The sequence below is a fragment of the Diaphorina citri genome, unplaced genomic scaffold (genome assembly GCF_000475195.1).
Source record: "Diaphorina citri unplaced genomic scaffold, Diaci psyllid genome assembly version 1.1 scaffold1704, whole genome shotgun sequence".
NCBI classification, from domain to species: domain Eukaryota; kingdom Metazoa; phylum Arthropoda; class Insecta; order Hemiptera; family Psyllidae; genus Diaphorina; species Diaphorina citri.
The window spans coordinates 35,931-57,842 of record NW_007379130.1 but is presented as its reverse complement, the minus strand read 5'-3'; the positions used below and the strand labels follow the sequence as shown (position 1 = coordinate 57,842).

Genomic DNA, 21,912 nt, shown 5'->3' with positions numbered 1-21,912 from the left:
CGCAAGTTCACCTACACAGGCACGCTGACCACGACGCTGAACTCTTCTCACCAGAGCTCCACAAGAAGGTTGCTGATGACACAGAAGTCAACGCCGAACCTCTACAATGATGACAACAGCTTCAAGAACAAGAACTTGTATCGGCAAAGCACGGACAGTATGTTGTTTGATAGGAGCAAAAACAAAAACCTTCTCCTGTTGAAGAATTCGGGAAGTTTTCAAACGAAGTCGAAAGACATCGATGAGCTGTTGAACAAAGCGTGTCGACAGTGTGGTCACAAGCTGGAAGAGCCGTCTGCCTCACTCAAGCCGAGAAGATCTGGCCTGCCACGTACTTCGTCCTTATCATTCTTGTGTTCTTCATCTTGCCGTTGATCCTCCTTATTGTCCTCTACGCCATCATAGCGAAGAATCTCATGGCGGAGATCAATAACACAAACGACAATAATATGTATAACCAAAGAGCAAGGAGGCAGGTTGTGACGATGCTGGCGCCGTCTGCCTCACTCAAGCCGAGAAGATCTGGCCTGCCACGTACTTCGTCCTTATCATTCTTGTGTTCTTCATCTTGCCGCTGATCCTTCTAATTGTCCTCTACGCCATCATAGCGAAGAATCTCATGGCGGAGATCAATAACACAAACGATAATAATATGTATAACCAACGAGCACGACGCCAGGTTGTGACGATGCTAGCTCTCGTGGTGTTGTCCTTCTTCCTTTGTTTACTTCCATTCCGAATTATAACTCTTTGGATTGTGATCATCCCGGACGACAATGTGTACAGCATCAAGAAGCTCACGCTCATCACTTACTATAAAGTCCTCTTTGTGAGCCGCTCTTTGGATTGTGATCATCCCGGACGACAATGTGTACAGCATCAAGAAGCTCACGCTCATCACTTACTATAAAGTCCTCTTTGTGAGTCGCATCCTCCTGTATTTGAACTCCGCCATCAATCCTATTCTGTACAACATCATGAGCTCCAAATTCCGCAAAGGGTTCAAAAAGTTGATCGGGATTCGCCATGTGAACAACCGCAAGTTCACCTACACAGGCACGCTGACCACGACGCTGAACTCTTCTCACCAGAGCTCCACAAGAAGGTTGCTGATGACACAGAAGTCAACGCCGAACAAAGAAATCACAAACAATTTCCAGACAAAATGAGAAAAGTCGAAGAATCTTAAGGCTAGCCATTCACTATCAGGTAGACCTGACAGGTCCATCTGATAGTGAGTGGCTGGCCTAACTGGATAGATTTTGTGAATGCCGTCATCAATTTGGTTTACAACTGTGACCGATGACTAGATTTTTTTCTTTCACTAACATTCCCTTCGTTTTGTTTTGCCTGTTCACAGTCCCATCACATGGATCACTGAATACAAGCACACGCAATACTTCGACAACAGTATTGTTCCCGTCTGCCTCACTCAAGCCGAGAAGATCTGGCCTGCCACGTACTTCGTTCTTATCATTCTTGTGTTCTTCATCTTGCCGAAACTGTATAAAACACATAAATCACTATTATTTTTTCAGGGGAAAAAGTTTTCCATAAAAGTAGGTACGAGTTCCTACTTCCTACAAGCGACACACTTTTCCACTAGTTCAGGACCTCTCTTCAAAGCTAACTTGACACTAATTTTTTGGTATCCGTACATTGAAAACATTATGAAAACAACTTAATTAGCATTCAGTACAAGGTAGGTAGGTAATTCATTCAAAACACAGTAAAGCTGTCACATCCACTAATCATGTTTTATGTGTGGCACATTGCATATGTAAAATAGATTCAAGGCGTTCATACAAATTTCAAGATAAGCCAACGGCAGCGATTGCCAAGGACTAAAATAATAGCAAATATTTTAGTCAGTGCCAGCTGCGATTGCATCTTGGATTCGCCAGTTCCCGAAGGAACACTAAAGTTACCTAAGTAACGTTGCACGTGGTTAGTATCCGAATTGGCTCAAAACAGTTCTCTCACATTTTCAAATGACACTGTTTTACTTTTACGTATTTTACAGTTTTTCCACAATATTTTTCCTTTCCTCACTTTCTTCCTATTCCCTCCTTCCTTTGAATTAATTTCTCCCCCCCTCATTATTTTAATGTCCTGGAATTCAACCACGAAACCACTTGCAAACAGTAATTTCCCCTCCACTTGCAAACATTAACCCCCCCCCGCTCCACTTGCAAATAATAATCTCCCCTTCAGTGGGGTCAGAACTGCAATAAACACTTGACTGAGGGGAGTTCACTCTAATTTCTACCACTTCCTGAAACCCCTTCAGTACCAGGTGGTCGCAAAAAAGGCCCTATTCACCTAAGTCCAAAGTAAATATAAAGAGAAATACCTAAATTATCTGAGGTCATGAGAAGTCACCGGAATGGCACCCCACTTCAGATTTTAATTTGTTCGATCGTTGGTAGTTTAAAAAGAAAAAATGAAGCCCCCCCCTTTAATTTTTTATTTTTTCTATGTTTGGGTTTTTAAAAAAAAAAAAAAAAAAAAAAAAAAAAAAAAAAAAAAACAATAGATGTAATAGCGGAAGATTTATTCTATCGAAAATTATAAATCGAAGAGAGAAGGAGGTCAGGATAGGAGAAAGCCAGCCGTCCCGAAATCAAACCTCATCTGTTTGGCATATCAGCAAAACCGACACACAACCAAATATTATCTGTGATAGAAATCTTCATTCAAAATTTTCTGAAAGGCACTGTGATAGAGGTGACCCACATTTCGATGAAATAAACAAGAAAATCCAAAGTTCCATACAAATCTTGAGCACCATTTCGAGTTCTTGTTCCAGTACTGATTCCTCCAACAAAACTGACCAAAGTGGTTGTAGTTCAATTGAAAACATTCCTCCTCATGCACAGCTATCCAAAAAGCACAGCAGAAATCTCAGTATTGCCCAAACACAGCGATTGGTAGAACCCAATGACCTTGTGGCTAAAACTAATCAAGATCTAAACAGTGTTGTCACAATTATGTCGCCTGTCCTAGAAGAACTCTCTCCCATCTGTGATAATCTATCCTCTGCGAAAATAGACCAAGCTATTCCAGAAAGCAAAATTCCAAATAGAAAGCCCGACATGCATCCAATGGAAAAGGCTAGAAAGATCAAATGTTTCGTTTGACTTGGAAAATTTGAACAGAGTTACAACCTATGACAGCAATGAAAGTTTGAATGTATTCAGTGAAAAATTGCCCAAGAAAGATGATGGAGATTCAGATGAAACGAACCAAAATAATCAGCAAGGTAGATTTTCCATACATCGGACAAGTATTTATGATAATGTAGAAACTCCTTATGAAACTTTGGAAAAAGTGGATAATGAAAGTAGTCCCAGACAGTCTACTACAAAACCCATTGATTGTCATAATGCTGATGCCTTCCATAGGACTAACAATATGGATAGCACACATAGTGAAAGCAACATGGGCAGTTTACAGGATATTCCTAGCATAGATTACGAAGAAGATACAATACAACCTGATCCACCTAATCCAAACGCTATCCATGATCATGAAATACATTCCAAAGTGACTAACAATATGGATAGCACACATAGTGAAAGCAACATGGGCAGTTTACAGGATATTCCTAGCATAGATTACGAAGAAGATACAATAGAACCTGATCCACCTAATCCAAACGCTATCCATGATCATGAAATACATTCCAAAGCCAACTGTACCAACCCTAAAGGTGCAAGTTACAGCAGAACTCTGCTAGACATTGATATTGTCAGCAAAACCGACACACAACCAAATATTATCTGTGATAGAAATCTTCATTCAAAATTTTCTGAAAGGCACTGTGATAGAGGTGACCCACATTTCGATGAAATAAACAAGAAAATCCAAAGTTCCATACAAATCTTGAGCACCATTTCGAGTTCTTGTTCCAGTACTGATTCCTCCAGTAAAACTGACCAAAGTGGTTGTAGTTCAATTGAAAACATTCCTCCTCATGCACAGCTATCCAAAAAGCACAGCAGAAATCTCAGTATTGCCCAAGCACAGCGATTGGTGGAACCCAATGACCTTGTGGCTAAAACCAATCAAGATATAAACAGTGCTGTCACAATTATGTCGCCTGTCCTAGAAGAACTCTCTCCCATCTGTGATAATCTATCCTCTGCCAAAATAGACCAAGCTATTCCAGAAAGCAAAATTCCAAATAGAAAGCCCGACATGCATCCAATGGAAAAGGCTAAAATAAATACAGGGAATTCAGGTAATATTCAAACGTCTATAAGAAACGATCTTCAAGGTGCTGACAAATCTAATTCCAATCAACTACCACATGAAACAAATAATATAGACTACACCCACTGCAATGGGCGATCTGCTGTCAGTCACCAAACCGATCTCAAAAGTCCCCCAAAGTGTGCCAAGTCCCCTCCAACAAAACTGACCAAAGTGGTTGTAGTTCAATTGAAAACATTCCTCCTCATGCACAGCTATCCAAAAAGCACAGCAGAAATCTTAGTATTGCCCAAGCACAGCGATTGGTAGAACCCAATGACCTTGTGGCTAAAACCAATCAAGATTTAACCAGTGCCGTCACAGTTATGTCGCCTGTCCTAGAAGAACTCTCTCCGATCTGTGATAATCTATTCTCTGCCAAAATAGACCAAACTATTCCAGAAAGCAAAATTCCAAATAGAAAGCCCGACATGCATCCAATTGAAAAGGCTAAAATAAATACAGGGAATTCAGGTAATATTCAAACGTCTATAAGAAACGATCTTCAAGGTGCTGACAAAACTAATTCCAAACAACTACCACATGAAACAAATAATATAGACTACACCCACTGCAATGGGCGATCTGCTGTTAGTCACCAAACCGATCTCAAAAGTCCGCCAAAGTGCGCCAAGTCCAGCAAATTCCACTCCAACCTCATCAAGAAGACGAAGTACAAGAAATCCTACGACGACATCCGAATAGAAATGAAACGACGAAGGAGCCGGAAAAAGCCGAAGCTCCGTCGGGAGAACTCGTTTGATCTCGGGGATTTGGATCTCGTTAGTGTTCCACCCGCTCCGGACCTTCTCGCGCCGTTCTCCTACTCTAACTCGGAGAATGACGTCAAGGATTTGATTACGTCACAGACGCACAAGGGCCAGAATTCGGGGAGTAATGTCCTCATCAATTTGTTTGATATGAAGGACTCTTCCAACGAGGAAACCTTTGTATGAGGACCAAAGGAAGGCTGTTTGCAAAGAAAATAATAATTTTATTTGTAGAAACTACAATGAAGGCTTCAGATGCTTACCTTGGTAAGTTTGGAAACAAACGAAAAAGAAATTGACAAAAGTAATAATAGGTAACTGGGAGGAAGAAGCCAGGTGCTTGACCCAAAGGTGCTGGGTTCGAATCCCGGAGTTATTGTTTTTTGAATACCTACCTATTTTCATGTTTTATTGACAAATTTACTTACCTAAATTTTAGGAAACCATAAAAAAATAGCTAATTTTCTTGTACAAAAAGAATCCTATAAGTTATTTATAGGTATATTTTATTGAATTTAATATAGTTGATTATAAAATAAAAAATGTAAAATTACTGCCTACCCTCTCTAACTCCTCTTAACTCTATTTACCTATGAATTTATTAAATTAAAAATAAAAATATTGAATAATAAAATTTACATACTTAATGAATGAAATGCTCTCTCTCTCTCTCTCTCTCTCTCTCTCTCTCTTTCTCTCTCCAAATAAATAATAATAAAAACCAAACAGATTTTTACTACCTAAATTTCCTGGCTGTATTTTTTTAAATTTATTATTAGCTTTCTTATTATTATTATTGTCATTAGTAGTTTGGACAGGTAAGTACATGTACATAAGTATATGGTAGGGGACGATGCGATTTAGATAACTATTTACCTATGTAAATATTTTATCCTTCTTACGGAGATTTATTGAATTTCAACCCTAAACATTCCCAAACCAATGACATAGAAAAATAGGTAGGTAGGTAGGTAAAAAAAAACTTGTGAAATCCAGAGATACAGCGCGGCGTTACAGAAATATCTTTTTGTGACGTTAAAAGCGCTCGAAAGTTCAAAACTGTATAAAACACATAAATCACTATTATTTTTTCAGGGGAAAAAGTTTTCCATAAAAGTAGGTACGAGTTCCTACTTCCTACAAGGGACACACTTTTCCACTAGTTTGGCACCTTTCTAAAAAGCTAATTTAATATTTAATTTTTGGTAGGTATCAGTACATTAAAAACATTATGAAAACTTGATTGATTGATCAATATTTGATTGATCAATAAATCTATTTCAATTTCAATTTCAAAACAACTTAGCATTCAGTACAAGAAACACAATAAAGCTGTCACATCCACTAATCATGTTTTATGCGTGGCACATTGCATATGTAAAATAGATTCACGGCGTTCATACAAATTTCAAGATAAGCCAACGGCAGCGATTGCCAAGGACTAAACAGCAAATAATATTTTAGTCAGTGCCAGCTGCGATTGCACGTTGAATTCGCCAGTTCCCGATGGAACACTAAAGTTAAGTAACGTTGCACGTGGTTAGTATCCGAATTGGCTCAAAAGAGTGCTCGCACTTACATTTTCAAGTGACACTGTTTTACTTTTACTTATTTTACAGTTTTTCCACAATATTTTTCCTTTCCTCACTTTCTTCCTTTTCCCTCCTTCCCTTTAATTAATTTCTTGTACACAAAAAAATTACAGGGGATTTAGAGTTAGAAATAGAAGAGGTACACGGCAAAGGCCAAGGAAACTCTGATGATAAGCACGAACTTGTAAAAGTGGATAAAAGAAAGGCTGTACCTCATAGAGATAAGAAGGTTTTGCGACGAAGCTCTACCTATGATTTGTTTGTAGACAAAGTGTATGGTGTCAAGAACAAACCTATGAAAAATAACTGTCCTGAAGATCCCGATGGTCCTAAAAACCTGGAAAATCTCCTCCACGAAAGTGATTTCAGAGGCAAATTTGAACGCAAAAAACTCCACAAATTGAAAGCTACAAGCTTGGAAAACGAATACCACCACAGTTGGAACTGTACGGATGCGACAAATGAAAAAGTTCTATGGTACCTGCATAGAAGTCGATCGAACGACCAAGAATACTGCCCAGTTGATCAATATGGTTTTATCAATGAAGATGTCAGTGACCATGATGAATTCCCCAACAATTGTTGCAAATGTGACGAGAAACAAGTTCCCGTAGGCATCAAAGATTTCAATAACTACGTAAACTTTGAATCAATCAACAAAGGACTAGTTGATAAACTACTCAAACAACAACAGTACAAAGTTCGACATTCAATATCCCTGAGTTTTATCAATGAAGATGTCAGTGACCATGATGAATTCCCCAACAATTGTTGCAAATGTGACGAGAAACAAGTTCCCGTAGGCATCAATGATTTCAATAACTATGTAAACTTTGAATCGATCAACAAAGGACTAGTTGATAAACTACTCAAACAACAAGAGTACAAAGTTCGACATTCAATATCCCTGAATGCTCGCGAATACCGGGGGGTATCAGAAAATAATTCGTAGGAAATTTTGAAACGTACCGAAGAGAGCCCACATCAAATCCTGAAAGATTTTTTTTTAAGGTCTTATCGTCCCAAAATCGAAGAGAGAAGGCAGACAGGATAGGAAAAAGCCAGTTGTTCTTAGAACGCACCTTATCTGTTCAGGATAAAATACGCCCCGGACAGGAATCGAACCCAAAACCTAGCGCTTACAAGGCAGACGCTCTACCTTCCAACCTAACAAGGCTGGCAATTTTATTCTTACACAAGATTATTAGGTTAGCGATTTGGGGGACTACAGCCTTCCAAAATTTTATTCTCCTTCATGTTTCTCTTTCACGGGGGCGGGAAGAAACACAGTGTTTGTGTGAGGAAGCCGAAACGCCCGTCCCGCGACGAAAGGTCTCGATGCGCCGAAAGGTCCCGATGCGACGAGAGGTCTCGGTGCGCCGAGAGGAGGACAGGAATCGAACCCAAAACCTAGCGCTTACAAGGCAGACGCTCTACCTTCCAACCTAACAAGGCTGGCAATTTTATTCTTACACAGGATTATTAGATTAGCGATTTGGGGGACAACAGCCTTCCAAAATTTTATCCTCCTTCATCCTTCTCTTTCACGGAAAAATCTCCCAAACTTACAGGCCACCCTGTATTACCGATATGGAGAACTACTCCAAGTTTTTATCGTTTGTAATAAATAATACATTACACTCTCCTCAAGAAATGCATTTCTCGACACAATGAAGAAACCCAAGTTATCTTTTCAATATTTCCATTTTTTATATGGAAAAATCGTATCAGGATTTTTTACATGGTTTTATTTAAATTATTTATTTATTAGCTAAAGATCTCTGTATGTTATGTAATGTACCCATCCAGGTTTGTATGGGTTAGATCTTGTAACTTTTGAGTCACTTTTAGGAATACACTCTCCTCAAGAAATGCATTTCTCGACACAATGAAGAAACCCAAGTTATCTTTTCAATATTTCCATTTTTTATATGGAAAAATAGTATCAGGATTTTTTTACATGGTTTTATTTAAATTATTTATTTATTAGCTGAAGATCTCTGTATGTTATGTACCCATCCAGGTTTGTATGGGTTAGATCTTGTAACTTTTGAGTCACTTTTAGGCGAAACTTTGCAAACTTATTCACCTACCAATGTATTTTGGTCTTTGGATGACATCAGAAATCAATCAGAAATTTGGAAGTTTAACACATAAAATCATGTTTCTTTTTCTTATTCTTGAACAAGCTCTAAAGCAATGTCCACACACACATAGTTCTCACTAAATTTTGGGCAAAATTATTATCCAAGCCTTTGTATCCAAGGCCGAATTGGGCCCAAAGTTTGTTTTACGGCGAAAATTTATTAATGGAGGCCCCTCCTTTGAGGGCCCAAATTTAGTGAGGCCCCTTCTTTTAAGCATTTCTTTCTCCCTCCGGGGACTTATTTCAGCCCCCTGTTGTAGTATGAGTAACACCGGATCAGGACTCCTCTCCAACCTCTTGTCCCGGGGGTAGGGTTCAGGAATTCATCCTTTTCCAATAATTAAACCCCAAACAGCTCCAAAAAGGATCTGTTAAGCTTTTACGAATCTACGAAACCCAATGCGAAAAAAAAAGAGTTATTTCTCCCCAACGCAATGGACCTTCGTTCTTTTTAAGCAAAGTATTTCTCCCCCCGGGGGACTTGTTTTCAGCCCCCTCCTCAACATCGCGTCCTACAGGCCTGACGACAGTTACGGCCCCGTCTGTCTCACGCAGGCCGACACCCCCTGGCGTATCACCTTCTTCTCCACGTCCATAGTGGTCTTCTACATCATCCCCTGTTTTATTCTCATCATGCTGTACTCCCGCATATCGACATATTTTATCATTTATGTATATTTTTGTTAAAACTTATTTCTCTCATTGTATTTTACTTTCGTAAAGTTGCTTCAAAAAGATTTGTAATTTGTAATCTATTTATATTAAGTATTTATGGTATTTATGTATGTACGTATTTTGCATAGGTACTTATTACCAATTCGTATATCTGTTTTTGGACACGGATAAGTGTAGGTAACCTACTCCCTACTCGTATATATTTTTTTCAAATTTCATTTGTATAAACACAAAACATTCCAAGAAATTTAAACCGAACAATTTCCGAGCTATTTTCATAGCAACAAGAATTCGCACCCATAAACAACACTCTTTAAAGGAGAAATGAGTTTAGATTGTCGACTATAGGTCCGTTCCCACTTGTCGTGAGTTTCATCCGATTTTTTTCCGAATGTCCTGTAGGCAATGTAATTTAAATGAGAGTGTCCCATCACACACGATACGATTTTTTTCCGAACGACACAAAATGGCCTTGAAGGCAATGTATTAACAGAGTGTTCACACTGACGCACGACACGATTTTTTTGGAACAAGTGGGAATGGCCGAAATTTCGCACTTTTGTCAGTTTTTCGCGTATAACTCCTAAACCGTGCGTTCCATGTAAAAGTTTATGGGTATCAAAATTAAAATAAGTACCTACACATTTTTTTTTCAAAGTTGAACAATTTTCCTAGCCAGGATTATCAGGCATACTAAGGCGAGTGTGGAACTAAGAAAGTTCATAGGTAGGTAGGTAGGTACCTACTTCTACTTGTCTATGCCAATCCATGAAGAAGCATGGATGATGGAAATTAGTGCCCTACACGCCCTACACTTGAATTTAGACCACGCTACGCCACTGAGGTAAATATCTAAAAGGTAGGTAAATCATGAACCTATGTGTGGTGAAAATATCTAATTTTTATCCGCCAGCCTAGTTAGCTTGATTGGTAGCGCGTCTGCCTTGTGAGAGCTAGGCCACTGGTTCGATTCCCGCCCGGGGCCCATTTCTACCACTGCCATTTCTATAATACTTATTATTATTTTTACTCTAGTAATGCCGCCACTGGTCGCCAATCCGCATATCGAAGAACCTCATGAAACCCGCCCCTGGACTCATACAGACGTCGTCCGCCTCTCTACGCTACCGCAAACAGGTAATTATTTACAATTATTTTTATTAGGGTGCGGCGACAGATTTATAAGACACAAAGGACGATGAGACAACGAGGGTCTTTATATCATTCACAAATCAAAGAGAGGCGAAAGACAAGAATAGGAAAAAGTCAGTAGTTCGGAGAAAGAATTTTATTTGTATGAAATAAAGGGAATCACACCCGCGACCAAACGCATACAAGGCAGATGTTCTGCCCTCCAAGATAACTAAGTCTGGAATATAGGCATAAATAATATGTTTGTTATTGCTGACCTATGTATGATTTCCAACAGAACCATGCAAGGTTCTAATCTTCTAACATTATACTGACAGTATTAGGGCTTAGCAAGTTAGCATCGATCACAGTAAAGATTGACTAAAGACTCTCTAGTTTACCACAGATAATTTCATGAATTCATGATGAAGAAACTACCCTTGTTCTTCTTCTAGGTCATCCTCATGTTGGGCACAGTGGTCATCAGCTTCTTCCTCCTCCTGCTCCCGTTTCGCATCATCACCCTCATCATCCTGATAGTTCCCACCGAGCTCTTCTGGGAGTGGTACACCCGGAATTTCCACCTCTACCTGGGCATCGTGTACACCTCCCGTATTCTGATCTACGTGAACTCCGCCATCAATCCCATCCTGTACAACCTCATGTCAAGTAAGTTCCGGAACGGCTTCTATAAACTCTTCCTCATCAACAACCGTCTCTTCTTCCTGGTCTGCTCCCGGAACTCTGGGAGTGGTACACCCGGAATTTCCACCTCTACCTGGGCATCGTGTACACCTCCCGTATTCTGATCTACGTGAACTCCGCCATCAACCCCATCCTGTATAACCTCATGTCAAGCAAGTTCCGGAACGGCTTCTATAAACTCTTCCTCATCAACAACCGTCTCTTCTTTCTGGTCTGCTCCGGGAATGTCAGTCGGAAGAACACCCTGACGAACTCCTTGGTGACGACGACTACGACTAACGTTACGTCGTCCAGTATGAAACACCAGTATTCGATTTCCAGCGTCGCGTCCGGCGGGAAGAAACACAGTGTTTGTGTGAGGAAGCCGAAACGCCCGTCCCGCGACGAAAGGTCTCGATGCGCCGAAAGGTCCCGATGCGCTGAGAGGTCCCGATGCGACGAGAGGTCTCGGTGCGCCGAGAGGTCTCACTGTTGCAGCCAGCATGAAGAGTACGCGAGAGAGGTTCGCTCCGCGGCCGCGGGAAGAGTAAGCACTGCGGGCAGCGTGAGAAATGAGGATACGCCAGTTGAGAGCTTTTCCAGCGGTGAAGATGAAGATGTGAATCGCTTGCGGGAAAGAGGGATAGGTCACGCGGGAGCTGGCGTTGCTCGCGGTGAACGAATTGTAAATAGAGCCCACGTTTTGTCTGATGAAATAGTTCATACGGGACATACATTTGATCATTTGAGAGAAAGTGGGATGGTTCATTTGAGGGAAAGTGGGATGGATCATACGGGACCAGGAGTTGGTGAACGAATTGTAAATAGAACCCACATTTTGTCCGACGAAAACTGCCCCGTGTGTAAATTGTTCAATCGGTTTGAGCCTGTAAATAGAGCGACGACTTGTAAATATAACGCCTCTTGTACAGATACTGAGGAGCACGAGTTTTGTAGATTGTTTAGGACTGCTAGTGTGAAATGTATCAATGAAGAAACAGTTCCGAATGAAGAAAATGTTGGAGAAATGAGTGACAAATTTAAACATCTCAAAGAAAGTAAAGATGGAAAACTAGAAGGTGATAGAGATACTGAGGAGCACGAGTTTTGTAGATTGTTTAGGACTGCTAGTGTGAAATGTATCAATGAAGAAACAGTTCCGAATGAAGAAAATGGTGGAGAAATGAGTGATGAATTTAGAAATCTCAAAGAAAGTAAAGATGGGAAACTAGAAAGTGATAGGCCCACATTTTGTCCGACGAAAACTGCCCCGTGTGTAAATTGTTCAATCGGTTTGAGCCTGTAAATAGAGCGACGACTTGTAAATATAATGCCTCTTGTACAGATACTGAGGAGCACGAGTTTTGTAGATTGTTTAGGACTGCTAGTGTGAAATGTATCAATGAAGGAACAGTTCCGAATGAAGAAAATGGTGGAGAAATGAGTGACAAATTTAAAAATCTCAAAGAAAGTAAAGATGGAAAACTAGAAAGTGATAGGAGAAAGCCCCTTCTTCCTTCCACCCCTCCCCCTTTTTTTCTTCCCCCCTCCCCTAGTAATAGAGACGCCATATTGCAACTGAGTCGGAAGACATTTTGGACAAAATGGGCTCTTATGTGAAAGCTTTCGGAGCATGGGTTTTTGGTTTTAGTGGCATGTATGACACTTTTAAAGGTTAATGGTTTCCTTTGACAGAGATCTTTCAGTAGTTAGGTACCTACTTAAAGATGATATTGACCAATACTCATTGTGTCTAAACAAATCATATACCTACATCCTATATAGGTATGTGTGTAAAGAAGTCCCGGGCAGGAATCGAAGCCGCGACCTTAGAAGTCAACCAGTTTTACTTATATACCTACTGTGTGTAAAATAAGTAGGTCTACAATGTATAGAGAAGCGTCAATTTTTCATTTGATGGCTTTCAGATTTATAGTTCGCTGTAAAAAAAAGAAAAAAAAAATCCAAAATATTTGTTATCTCTCTGTAGGTATGTGTTGTGGATTGAATTTCTGCTGTTTTATTGAAATTCTCTCTCTCTCTCTCTCTTAAGCGTCTGTAAAACGGGCATTTTTTTTTTCATTGCTACAAATGGCAATATTTCACTGACAAGTTAAGCCGTACTACTAACTGCAATAGCATTACATTTTCCCCATAGGTACCTGTTGATCCTACATTAAATCGCTAATGACGATAAAAAAGGGGAAACCAACAACAACGATTCGAAAAGGGTAGATACATAGGTACGTATACTTAGATACTCGTACCTAACTATTTCATGTAGTTTTTGTTCGTTTACCAGGCGTCTTATATGAAAAACACATATTATCCACTTTCTACAGTCCACCTAACTATTTCATGTTTTTGTTCGTTTACCAGGCGTCTTATATGAAAAACACATATTATCCACTTTCTACAGTCCTCCTCTACTCGATAGCATTAGTATTTTAGTACCTAACTTACCTACATATTCAACACAATAACATGCTAAGAGAAAAAAAGTATATCAGGAAAATTCCAAAGAGATAGGGGAATGATATAGCATCAGAATATCTAAGAGATACCTACAGGGTGTTACAAAAAATAATTACTCCTTTTTTTCTTTTTCTTTTCAAGAGTTTTGCTAGAGGGAAGTGTAACAACGGAGGTCTTATCGTCCCGAAACCGAAGAGAAGAGGACAGGATAGGAGAAACTCAGCTTTTCCGAGAACAAACCTTATTTGTTTAGGATAACTTTTGCTCTGGGCGGGAATCGAATCCGCAGCCTATCTATCTTCCAAACTAATTAGACTAGTTTTAACTATTTTTATTTTTCGTTCTCGGAACGGCTGGCTTTCTCCTATCCTGTCTACCTACTTTCGATTTTGGAACGAAAAGATCTCCGCTGTTACAGTTCCCTCTATCAAACCTCTTCAAAAAATGTCTTCTGTTACAGCCTGTATATTCACAGGGTGCCGAATTTGTGTGGCAACATTATTACATTTTTTAGTTCGTCTTTTATACTTCCTTTCTATTCTTCCTCCTCCTCTTTCCTCTTCTTCTTCCTCTCCTTCTCCTCCTCTCTCTCCTTCCTTCTTCTTCTTCTCCTCGCCTTCTTTCTCTTCTTCTTCTCCTTCCCCTCCTCTTTTTCTTCCTCTTCTCTCCTCCTTTTACAGAAGAATTTTTGTGTATGTATTTTCTTTTTCTTCCGTTTTATTTATGTAAAAAAGTAAACAATTTGCATTTCCAATTTGTGCATCCCCATTACAGGGTGGAAGGCAGGGGGAGGGGGTAGTTTGACGCCCAACTTGTATTTTCAATTTCTCGCGAATACCGGGGGGTATCAGACAATAATTCGTAGGAAATTTTGAAACGTACCGAGGAGAGCCAACATCGAATCCTGAAAGATGTTTTTTTTTTAAAAAAAAGGGGTCTTATCGTCCCGAAATCGAAGAGAGAAGGAAGACAGGATAGGAAAAAGCCAGTCGTTCTTAGAACGTACCTTATATAAGACATAGGAGACTGAGTGAGGAAGTGGGATACAAAGATTATAAAGGCAGTTTTCAGCAGATGGATAAAGAGGACAAGTCCTGTTTTGGAAAATATGTGCTAAAAAAGAGGAAGTCTTTGAATTTATAAGCAAAGAATTTTGGTTGTACATGATGCTTGTTTAGGTACGTGTCATAAATGTTGTTCCCTATACTTAATGGCCTAATACACCTTGATACAACTCGGAAGTCTGTCGTGCGAACCATTATACCAATGAGGTTGGATAAAAGGGGAAGTAGGAATTCTTGGGAGACATAGGAGACTGAGTGAGGAAGTGGGATACAAAGATTATAAAGGCAGTTTTCAGCAGATGGATGAAGAGGACAAGTCCTGTTTTGGAAAATGTGTGCTAAAAAAGAGGAAGTCTTTGAATTTATAAGCAAACGAATTTTGGTTGTGTTATGCATATTTGATGCTTGTTTAGGTACTTGTCACAAATATTGTTCCCTACTTAATGGCCTAATACACCTTGATACAACTCGAAGTCTGTCGTGCTAACCATTACACCAATTAGGTTGGGTTGGTTCAATAAATTTGACAAAATGTCCACACTTTTTCACTGCCATGTCCACTTCCCAAAGCCAATAAATTTCAAATTTCAACCCAATTTTTACACTGCCATTTCCACTTTCGAAAGCTAATAAATTTCCGACTCGATTTCCATGATGATTTTAAATTTTTAACTGCATTTGTTACCTATTAAGACTATTTTATGCATATTTTATTCTTTTGGTGTGGGTGGGGGGGAGGGGAACCTCGAATACTTTTGAAAGTTAAGAAGGGAACCGCAACGAAAAAAGTCTGGCCACCCCTGGTATACAGTATGAGCTTTCTCAAGTCAAAGTTAAAGTTGAAATTAACCCCCGCACACAAGGCGATAGACAAGAAGTATTTTTCGAAATCCGCTCGACCCCGTAACAAATACATGGGGCTTCAAAAGCCGGTCCAAAACTGCGGTCAAAGCTTCACTTACACCCATACTTATCACGGATCACCTGGATTCTCCGGCCAAAGGCCACACGGGGCCGGCCCTGCGGCAGAGAGGGCCGCATCTACTGAACGAAGCTCACCGAGGCCGCGTGACTCAGGAGGGCTTTGGCCGCGGTTTCCGTTTCCAAATAGACCAGGGTGTCTGCGATCCACTGTTGGGAGACGGCTTTGGCGCCACCCTGTAGGAGGTTCATGTATTTGACCGCCTGTAGGAGATCACTTCGATCCACGAAATACCTGGAAACGGAATAGAAAGCAAATAATATGTTTGAACTTAGAAGAGAATAGAATAGTAGAATATACCCTGTTTATCCTGCCAGAATGAGACTGAAAAGTCCCTTTACCCCCGCAGTCTAAACAAGGTCTTATATATTTCATAGGTAAAATTTATAAGTATCACTCACCTTGCTCGCTCCAGAATCTCATACGTATTCAACGAGTTGAGTTTCGCGCTCGGCTCATCTCGGATCTCTTCGGGCGAGATAGCGGCGAGGCCCCGAATGATGAACAGGGACTGCAAGTAGGACAGGAACACCAAAGGTAGGGACGCGGACTCGTCGGGAACCAGCGCAACGCGGTAGGCCGAGTCTTGAACGCCGATAAACCGAGACCGGAGAGCTTGTTCTGAGTAGACGCCGCGACTGAGCGCCGCGCTCGGAAATGCCGCGCAGATCGTCTCGACAAATGTGTCAGATTTGGCTGAAAAAAAGGGGGGGTGAGATTAGGCGGATATCATCTTAAAACGGAGAAACATCAAACTATACAGAGCTAAAAAAAAAAAAATGTAATTTTATTTAATTGGAGGAATATACATCAAGTAACAAGTAATTAAAGGCTGAAGTTTCAATTTGTTTCCTTTTGCCTCATTCAGCAAAATTTGAATCAACCTGTATCCTATGTCGCTGCTTGCTTTTTTTTTTTTTTTTTAAGAGGTTTGACAGAGGGAACTGTAACTGCTATGGTCTTATCGTCCCGAAATCGAAGAGAGAAGGAAGACAGGATAGGAGAAAGCCAGCCGTTCCGAGAACGAACATAATCCCATCAGGATAAAATCCGCCCCGGGCGGAAATCGAACCCGCGGCCTAGCGCTTACAAGGCAGACGCACTACCAACTAAGCTAACTAGGCTGGCCAATTACAGTTGAAATTATACGAAGCATATTTTAGTTTTTACCCTGTACAAGCGGAAAATTATTGTAAATAAAATAAATTAGTGTTATATTATTATACTCATATGGGAAAATTATTGTAAATAAAATAAATTGGTGTTAGTTATATTACTATACTCATATGGAAATTATAATTATCATCCATTTTGAGTTCTTTTTTTCTGCAAAGAGAGGGTTAGTTTAGGCTGGTATTACTGACCATCCTTTTAGAGGTAGTTCGGCACTTGATAGATAAGTTTTCTTATTCTTATATTTATTTATTTAGTTACACAAACGGGCGGACCCTTTACTAGCTATCTAGTTACAAATTTCCCTAGCTCTAACTAAACCTAACCAACCTAGCATTTACCTAACTATGATATAATATATGTATACTTAAAAATAATAAGGTTTGACTGGAGGGCTCGTTGTCCAAGCTTATTCTGCAGTAAAACTAGCTCTCAAGTCTAAAAGTTTAGACCAAAAGGTGCTCGGGAATACCAGCCTTTATTAGTGAAATGAATTTCAAGATATAGAAAACAATAACAGGGAAGAAATTATTTTTTTCTCGTCAAACTAATGCATGCAGCCATTTAAAACAGGTCTGTAAAAGCTGTCTCATTTGGAATAGGGAATAGTTAATTAGTAATCTAATAATTAGATTGAATTTTATTCCTTCTGCATAAATCAGAATGGTTATTCAATGTAAAAGGTTTCTTGTTCAAAAACCCTTCGAACAATTTGGAATTTCCAATAACTAAGTACTTTGGAAAGGCTGGAAAATACGAGAAAGAGAGAGATGTAGAGAGGAAAGGGGAAAAGGGGAGAGAGAGAGACCAAATTTGTTCCCAGGGTCTAAAATTTAAAAAGCGCACATTTATTTGATTTTTCTTAATTTTTTCCCCTTAGGGTAAAAATATTTAGCTATCTACACATTGAAATATTTTATCTAAAAACAAATAATTTACAGAGAACTTAGAAATAAAAAATAGGTAAAATAGATTGGTAATAATTTACAAAAGAATACGTTTCCTAAATGACCCGTGGCGAGAGAATTCAGTGATCAGAAAAATCACTCCCAAAAAAGGCGAACATTGGATGTTTACAAAAATAGCAACGTAGACCTACTAAAGGAAGTACAGTTTTCCCGACTGCAACAGGTTGGGTAAAATGTATACAGCAGGGGTGGCCAAACCGGGAACCGCGTGTGTAGCATTTTTGAAAACCCCATGACAGCTTACAACTTCCAAACACAGAATCTCATAGAAGCACAAAAAAAGAACAGATTTGAAGCTCTCTTTGAACACAAATATGAAGCGGACCTTCTTGGTTTGGGGTACACGAACAAAAACTCGTCAGAGATAAGAATTGAAGTGCCAAGATCAGCAGGATTTGGAAGAAAGCACCTGGCAAGAAGATCTTCATTTTCAAGTACGACCCACACTGAAGAACAATGGAACCTCAACCAACAATCGTACTTGGCCGAAACGAACTACCCAGATGTGAAAAAATCTGGTCAAGTCAAAAGAGGTGGTACTAACACTCCTAAGGAAATACCAAAGCTTCTTCACAGCAGATCGTTCCATATGGGAACAGGGGAAGTAGGAATTCTTGGGAGACATAGGAGACTGAGTGAGGAAGTGGGATACAAAGATTATAAAGGCAGTTTTCAGCAGATGGATAAAGAGGACAAGTCCTGTTTTGAAAAATATGTGCTAAAAAAGAGGAAGTCTTTGAATTTATAAGCAAACGAATTTTGGTTGTGTTATGCATACTTCAATGTTTGTTTAGGTACTTGTCACAAATGTTGTTCCCTACTTAATGGCCTAATACACCTTGATACAACTCGAAAGTCTGTCGTGCTAACCATTACACCAATGATCTGTTATAATCCTTGGAAGCTTTAGAAAGTTTGGGTGAGAAATTTGTTTGGGAGGGAAACTTTTGTTTCAATGCAGATATTAGCACGAAACAGTGTGTGCGGTAATAAAATATAATTGGACAGAAAAGCAGAGAAGAGCCATCGAAAAATAAGTAAATTTAAATTGTCCAAAAGATTTTTTTCCACTCCCAGTTCTTCTTGTTCAGTAGTTTGCTTCTAGATTAAGATCACTGAAGACTCTTTCTGTATTATGTTCTATGAAAATACCAAATAACTACACATTTTTTAGAGTGTTTAAAAGCTGGTTTATGTTGACTGGTTTCTTTCTGTTTAATGCTGTCCAATTACAATCAAACTATAAGAGCTAAAAAAAAAAAAAAAAAATGTAATTTTATTTAATTGGAGGAATATACATCAAGTAACAAGTAATTAAAGGCTGAAGATTTAATTTGTTTCCTTTTGCCTCATTCAGCAAAATTTGAATCAACCTGTATCCTATGTCGCTGCTTGCTTGCTATGCGAAATCTCTAACACTCAAGCTAAGAAACATTAGGCGTGTCGACTATCTGGACAAATACCCATCACGAAACGTTTAAGTATTATCTGAACTTTACCTGCAGATTTCTTGATAGCGTCTATTTCGGATTTGAGGGGCTTCACATCCTGGGGTGTGATGGAGTTTTGTATTCTCAGGATGAGAGTCTGACACGCACTCCATAGGGCCTGACTGTGTTGAACTGCTTCTTCTGCATAGGCTCGCTCTGCAAATAGAAAATAAAGAAACCGAGTCAGAAGTGGATTAAATACAGCAAGACATTGGAACAAACCACAATGCAGAATGGATCGGAATCAGAGCAATAAATAAAGAGATTTTTATTTTCAAAGATTTTTAAAGGTAACTTGAAAACTATAAACACATTTTGAAAACCAACTGAAAAGGTCGTATGATAGGTACATTTGAACAAAGGATGAAATGGAAAACTAAAAATCATCTTCCAAAGAACAAACTGAAAGAACTGAGCATGAGCAAGGAATCTAAATATTTGAAAATAATCATAAAAACACAAGGCTATGAGCAATATCATGAGAAAGTATCAAAAGACATCATAAGAAAACGAAGGAATAGCTAGAAAGAGAGTAAAAAATATAGGCTTGGCCAAACGCATGCAGACTGCAAAATAAAAAAAAAGGTAAAAACAAAATTAGAGTTCGTTCGAATCAGAGTGAAAAAAAAAAAAGAAAAACAGAAAAAGTCTCATTCATCGAGCAAGATAAAAAGCACATGGCTTCTGCTTACCATTCACAATATATCCCAGATCTGATAGCATGATTATATTGGAACAAAAGAGGAAAAGAAGAAATGGGGTTTAAAGTTTAAACGGACAGTGGGAATCGGTCTTCGAAGTAAATCTTTTTTATGTTGTTTAGACTAATGTATGCCTGGATAGGCAGTCCAGATACTGGAAAACGAATACTACTTCACTTTTGTTGAAGGGTAAAACTTATTTGTTCCATTATAAAGGAGGATTCAATTTGTTACATTATAAAGGAGGACTAGTTTCGCCTGTGAGGGCATCTTCAGCAATAAACATATAGTACGGTGAACACTTACTTTTAAAAGCCTCCTCAAAAGAACGTTGGATAAAAAAAAAGCTGGAATTTCCCACTTTTCAAATTACTTTTAAACGCCTCCTCAAAGGCCTTCATGCGGCCGATCATGACGCCAATCTGTTCCTTATACTTGGCCTTCTCCTCAAACAACCTCATTGTGAGGAATTATGGGAAATTTTGGGGATATTATGGAAAATTTCAGGGATATTATGGGCAATTTTACCACTTTTCAACTTACTTTTAAACGCCTCCTCAAAGGCCTTCATGCGGCCGATCATGACGCCAATCTGTTCCTTATACTTGGCCTTCTCCTCAAACAACCTCGTTGTGAGGAATTATGGGAAATTTTGGGGATATTATGGAAAATTTCAGGGATATTATGGGCAATTTTATTATTATTATTATTATTATTTTTCAAATTTACAATAACCGATTAAAAATATGAACTCACGAGATAAAAACAAACAATTTTTGTTTTGGAACCATTTCGGTATCACTTACCGTTCTCGAGATACAGCATGTGACATATACGTCACACTAGGCTCTTGTGATATACAGAAAAATCTCAATTTCATGTATATCCAAGGGAAATCCCCAGTCTCACGTTATGCCCGCAATTCAGGCTCTGAACTCTGAGAGACCCAGGTCTAACAGACTGCGGTCTGTCATACAGTTGGAACGTGGTATGGTGAAAAAGATTCAGACCATCTGACAGACCTCAGTCTCGACATTTGTCCACCACACGCGTTCCTAAGCGGCGATCTGTCACAGTCTGAACGTGAGTGACGTAAAAATATTGATACCTATGTTTCTCAGATGGTCTGACAGACCTAGGTTTTCGAACCCAGTACCCCGGGCAGAGCTCTACAGTTGGTGCTCTTCACCACTCTACAACACTAGCAAATACAATAAATATTCAAAATATTGTACTACACAAGAGCCTAGTGTGACGTATACGACACGCGCACCTTCTCAGTGACTATTATTTAAAACCCAAATTCTCTTAGATGGAAAGTCTAAATTTCTAAAACACCAAACCCAAATCAAAACATCTAAAGATGGTTTCTTACATACCTAATGAAGAAGTGGCAGGAGATGATGAAGTACCGGGTGCTTCAGACTCAAATTTGAAACCGGTGATGTCTTCTATTTTCCCCAAGGTGCTGAAAATAAAACAAAGAAATAATCTGGTGATACAACTCATTTCAAATTTGAAAACCTAAAGAAATGGTTAAAAATATGAGAATGAAATTTTATAATAAAAGTCCTAGATGGGTAGAATACTGTGCCAGCCCGATAAGACACAAGACACAATACTGCTCAACTAAAATCTTATCTAAATACAATCTGCAGAGAATTAGTGCAATCAGTAGTTATTTGATTTGTCCCCATTAATTCAAGTCTACTTACTTGAATTAATGAGTCTGGCTGAGGGACTATAAACAGAGAGTAGATCAGCGACTAGCTAGGGGACTATAAACAGAGAGTAGACTAGTCCAAAT

The 21,912-nt window shown here is 39.2% G+C and overlaps 3 protein-coding genes across 3 annotated transcripts in view; 2 read left to right on the top strand and 1 right to left on the bottom strand.

Moving 5' to 3' along the window:
* LOC113470633 overlaps positions 1-5,257 on the top strand; it is a gene marked incomplete at its 5' end in the record, with an annotated part of 8,966 nt that extends 3,709 nt beyond the window's left edge. Inside the window, 3 exon segments of the mRNA XM_026829207.1 lie at positions 3,354-3,427; positions 3,572-3,928; positions 4,405-5,257. Coding sequence (XP_026685008.1) covers positions 3,354-3,427; positions 3,572-3,928; positions 4,405-5,210 — 1,237 coding nt within the window.
* Positions 5,258-5,266: 9 nt separating this feature from the next.
* Positions 5,267-12,558, top strand: LOC113470632. The gene is made up of 6 exons (XM_026829206.1): positions 5,267-5,291; positions 6,730-7,547; positions 9,219-9,400; positions 10,493-10,574; positions 11,024-11,282; positions 11,333-12,558. The coding sequence occupies exons 1-6, from the start codon at positions 5,267-5,269 to the stop codon at positions 12,556-12,558; spliced, it is 2,592 nt and encodes an 863-aa protein (XP_026685007.1).
* Positions 12,559-15,507: 2,949 nt separating this feature from the next.
* LOC103516929 (MICOS complex subunit Mic60) overlaps positions 15,508-21,912 on the bottom strand; it is a 15,634-nt gene continuing 9,229 nt past the window's right edge. The window contains exons 4-10 of the mRNA XM_026829205.1: positions 21,480-21,573; positions 20,657-20,721; positions 20,479-20,561; positions 20,097-20,117; positions 19,414-19,560; positions 16,175-16,469; positions 15,508-16,007 (exon numbers count right to left, since the gene is read on the bottom strand). Coding sequence (XP_026685006.1) covers positions 15,833-16,007; positions 16,175-16,469; positions 19,414-19,560; positions 20,097-20,117; positions 20,479-20,561; positions 20,657-20,721; positions 21,480-21,573 — 880 coding nt within the window. The 3' untranslated portion in view covers positions 15,508-15,832. The remainder of the gene's footprint in view (positions 16,008-16,174; positions 16,470-19,413; positions 19,561-20,096; positions 20,118-20,478; positions 20,562-20,656; positions 20,722-21,479; positions 21,574-21,912) is intronic.

What these genes read in the sequence shown, in the direction of transcription:
- LOC113470632 (XM_026829206.1), top strand. Translation starts at nt 5,267, where the DNA reads ATGAAGGCTTCAGATGCTTACCTTG. An exon ending in GGCTTCAGATGCTTACCTTG is followed by an intron (nt 5,292 to 6,729) that starts GTAAGTTTGGAA and finishes AAAAAATTACAG; the next exon opens with GGGATTTAGAGTTAGAAATA. An exon ending in ACTCTTCCTCATCAACAACC is followed by an intron (nt 11,283 to 11,332) that starts GTCTCTTCTTCC and finishes GGTACACCCGGA; the next exon opens with ATTTCCACCTCTACCTGGGC.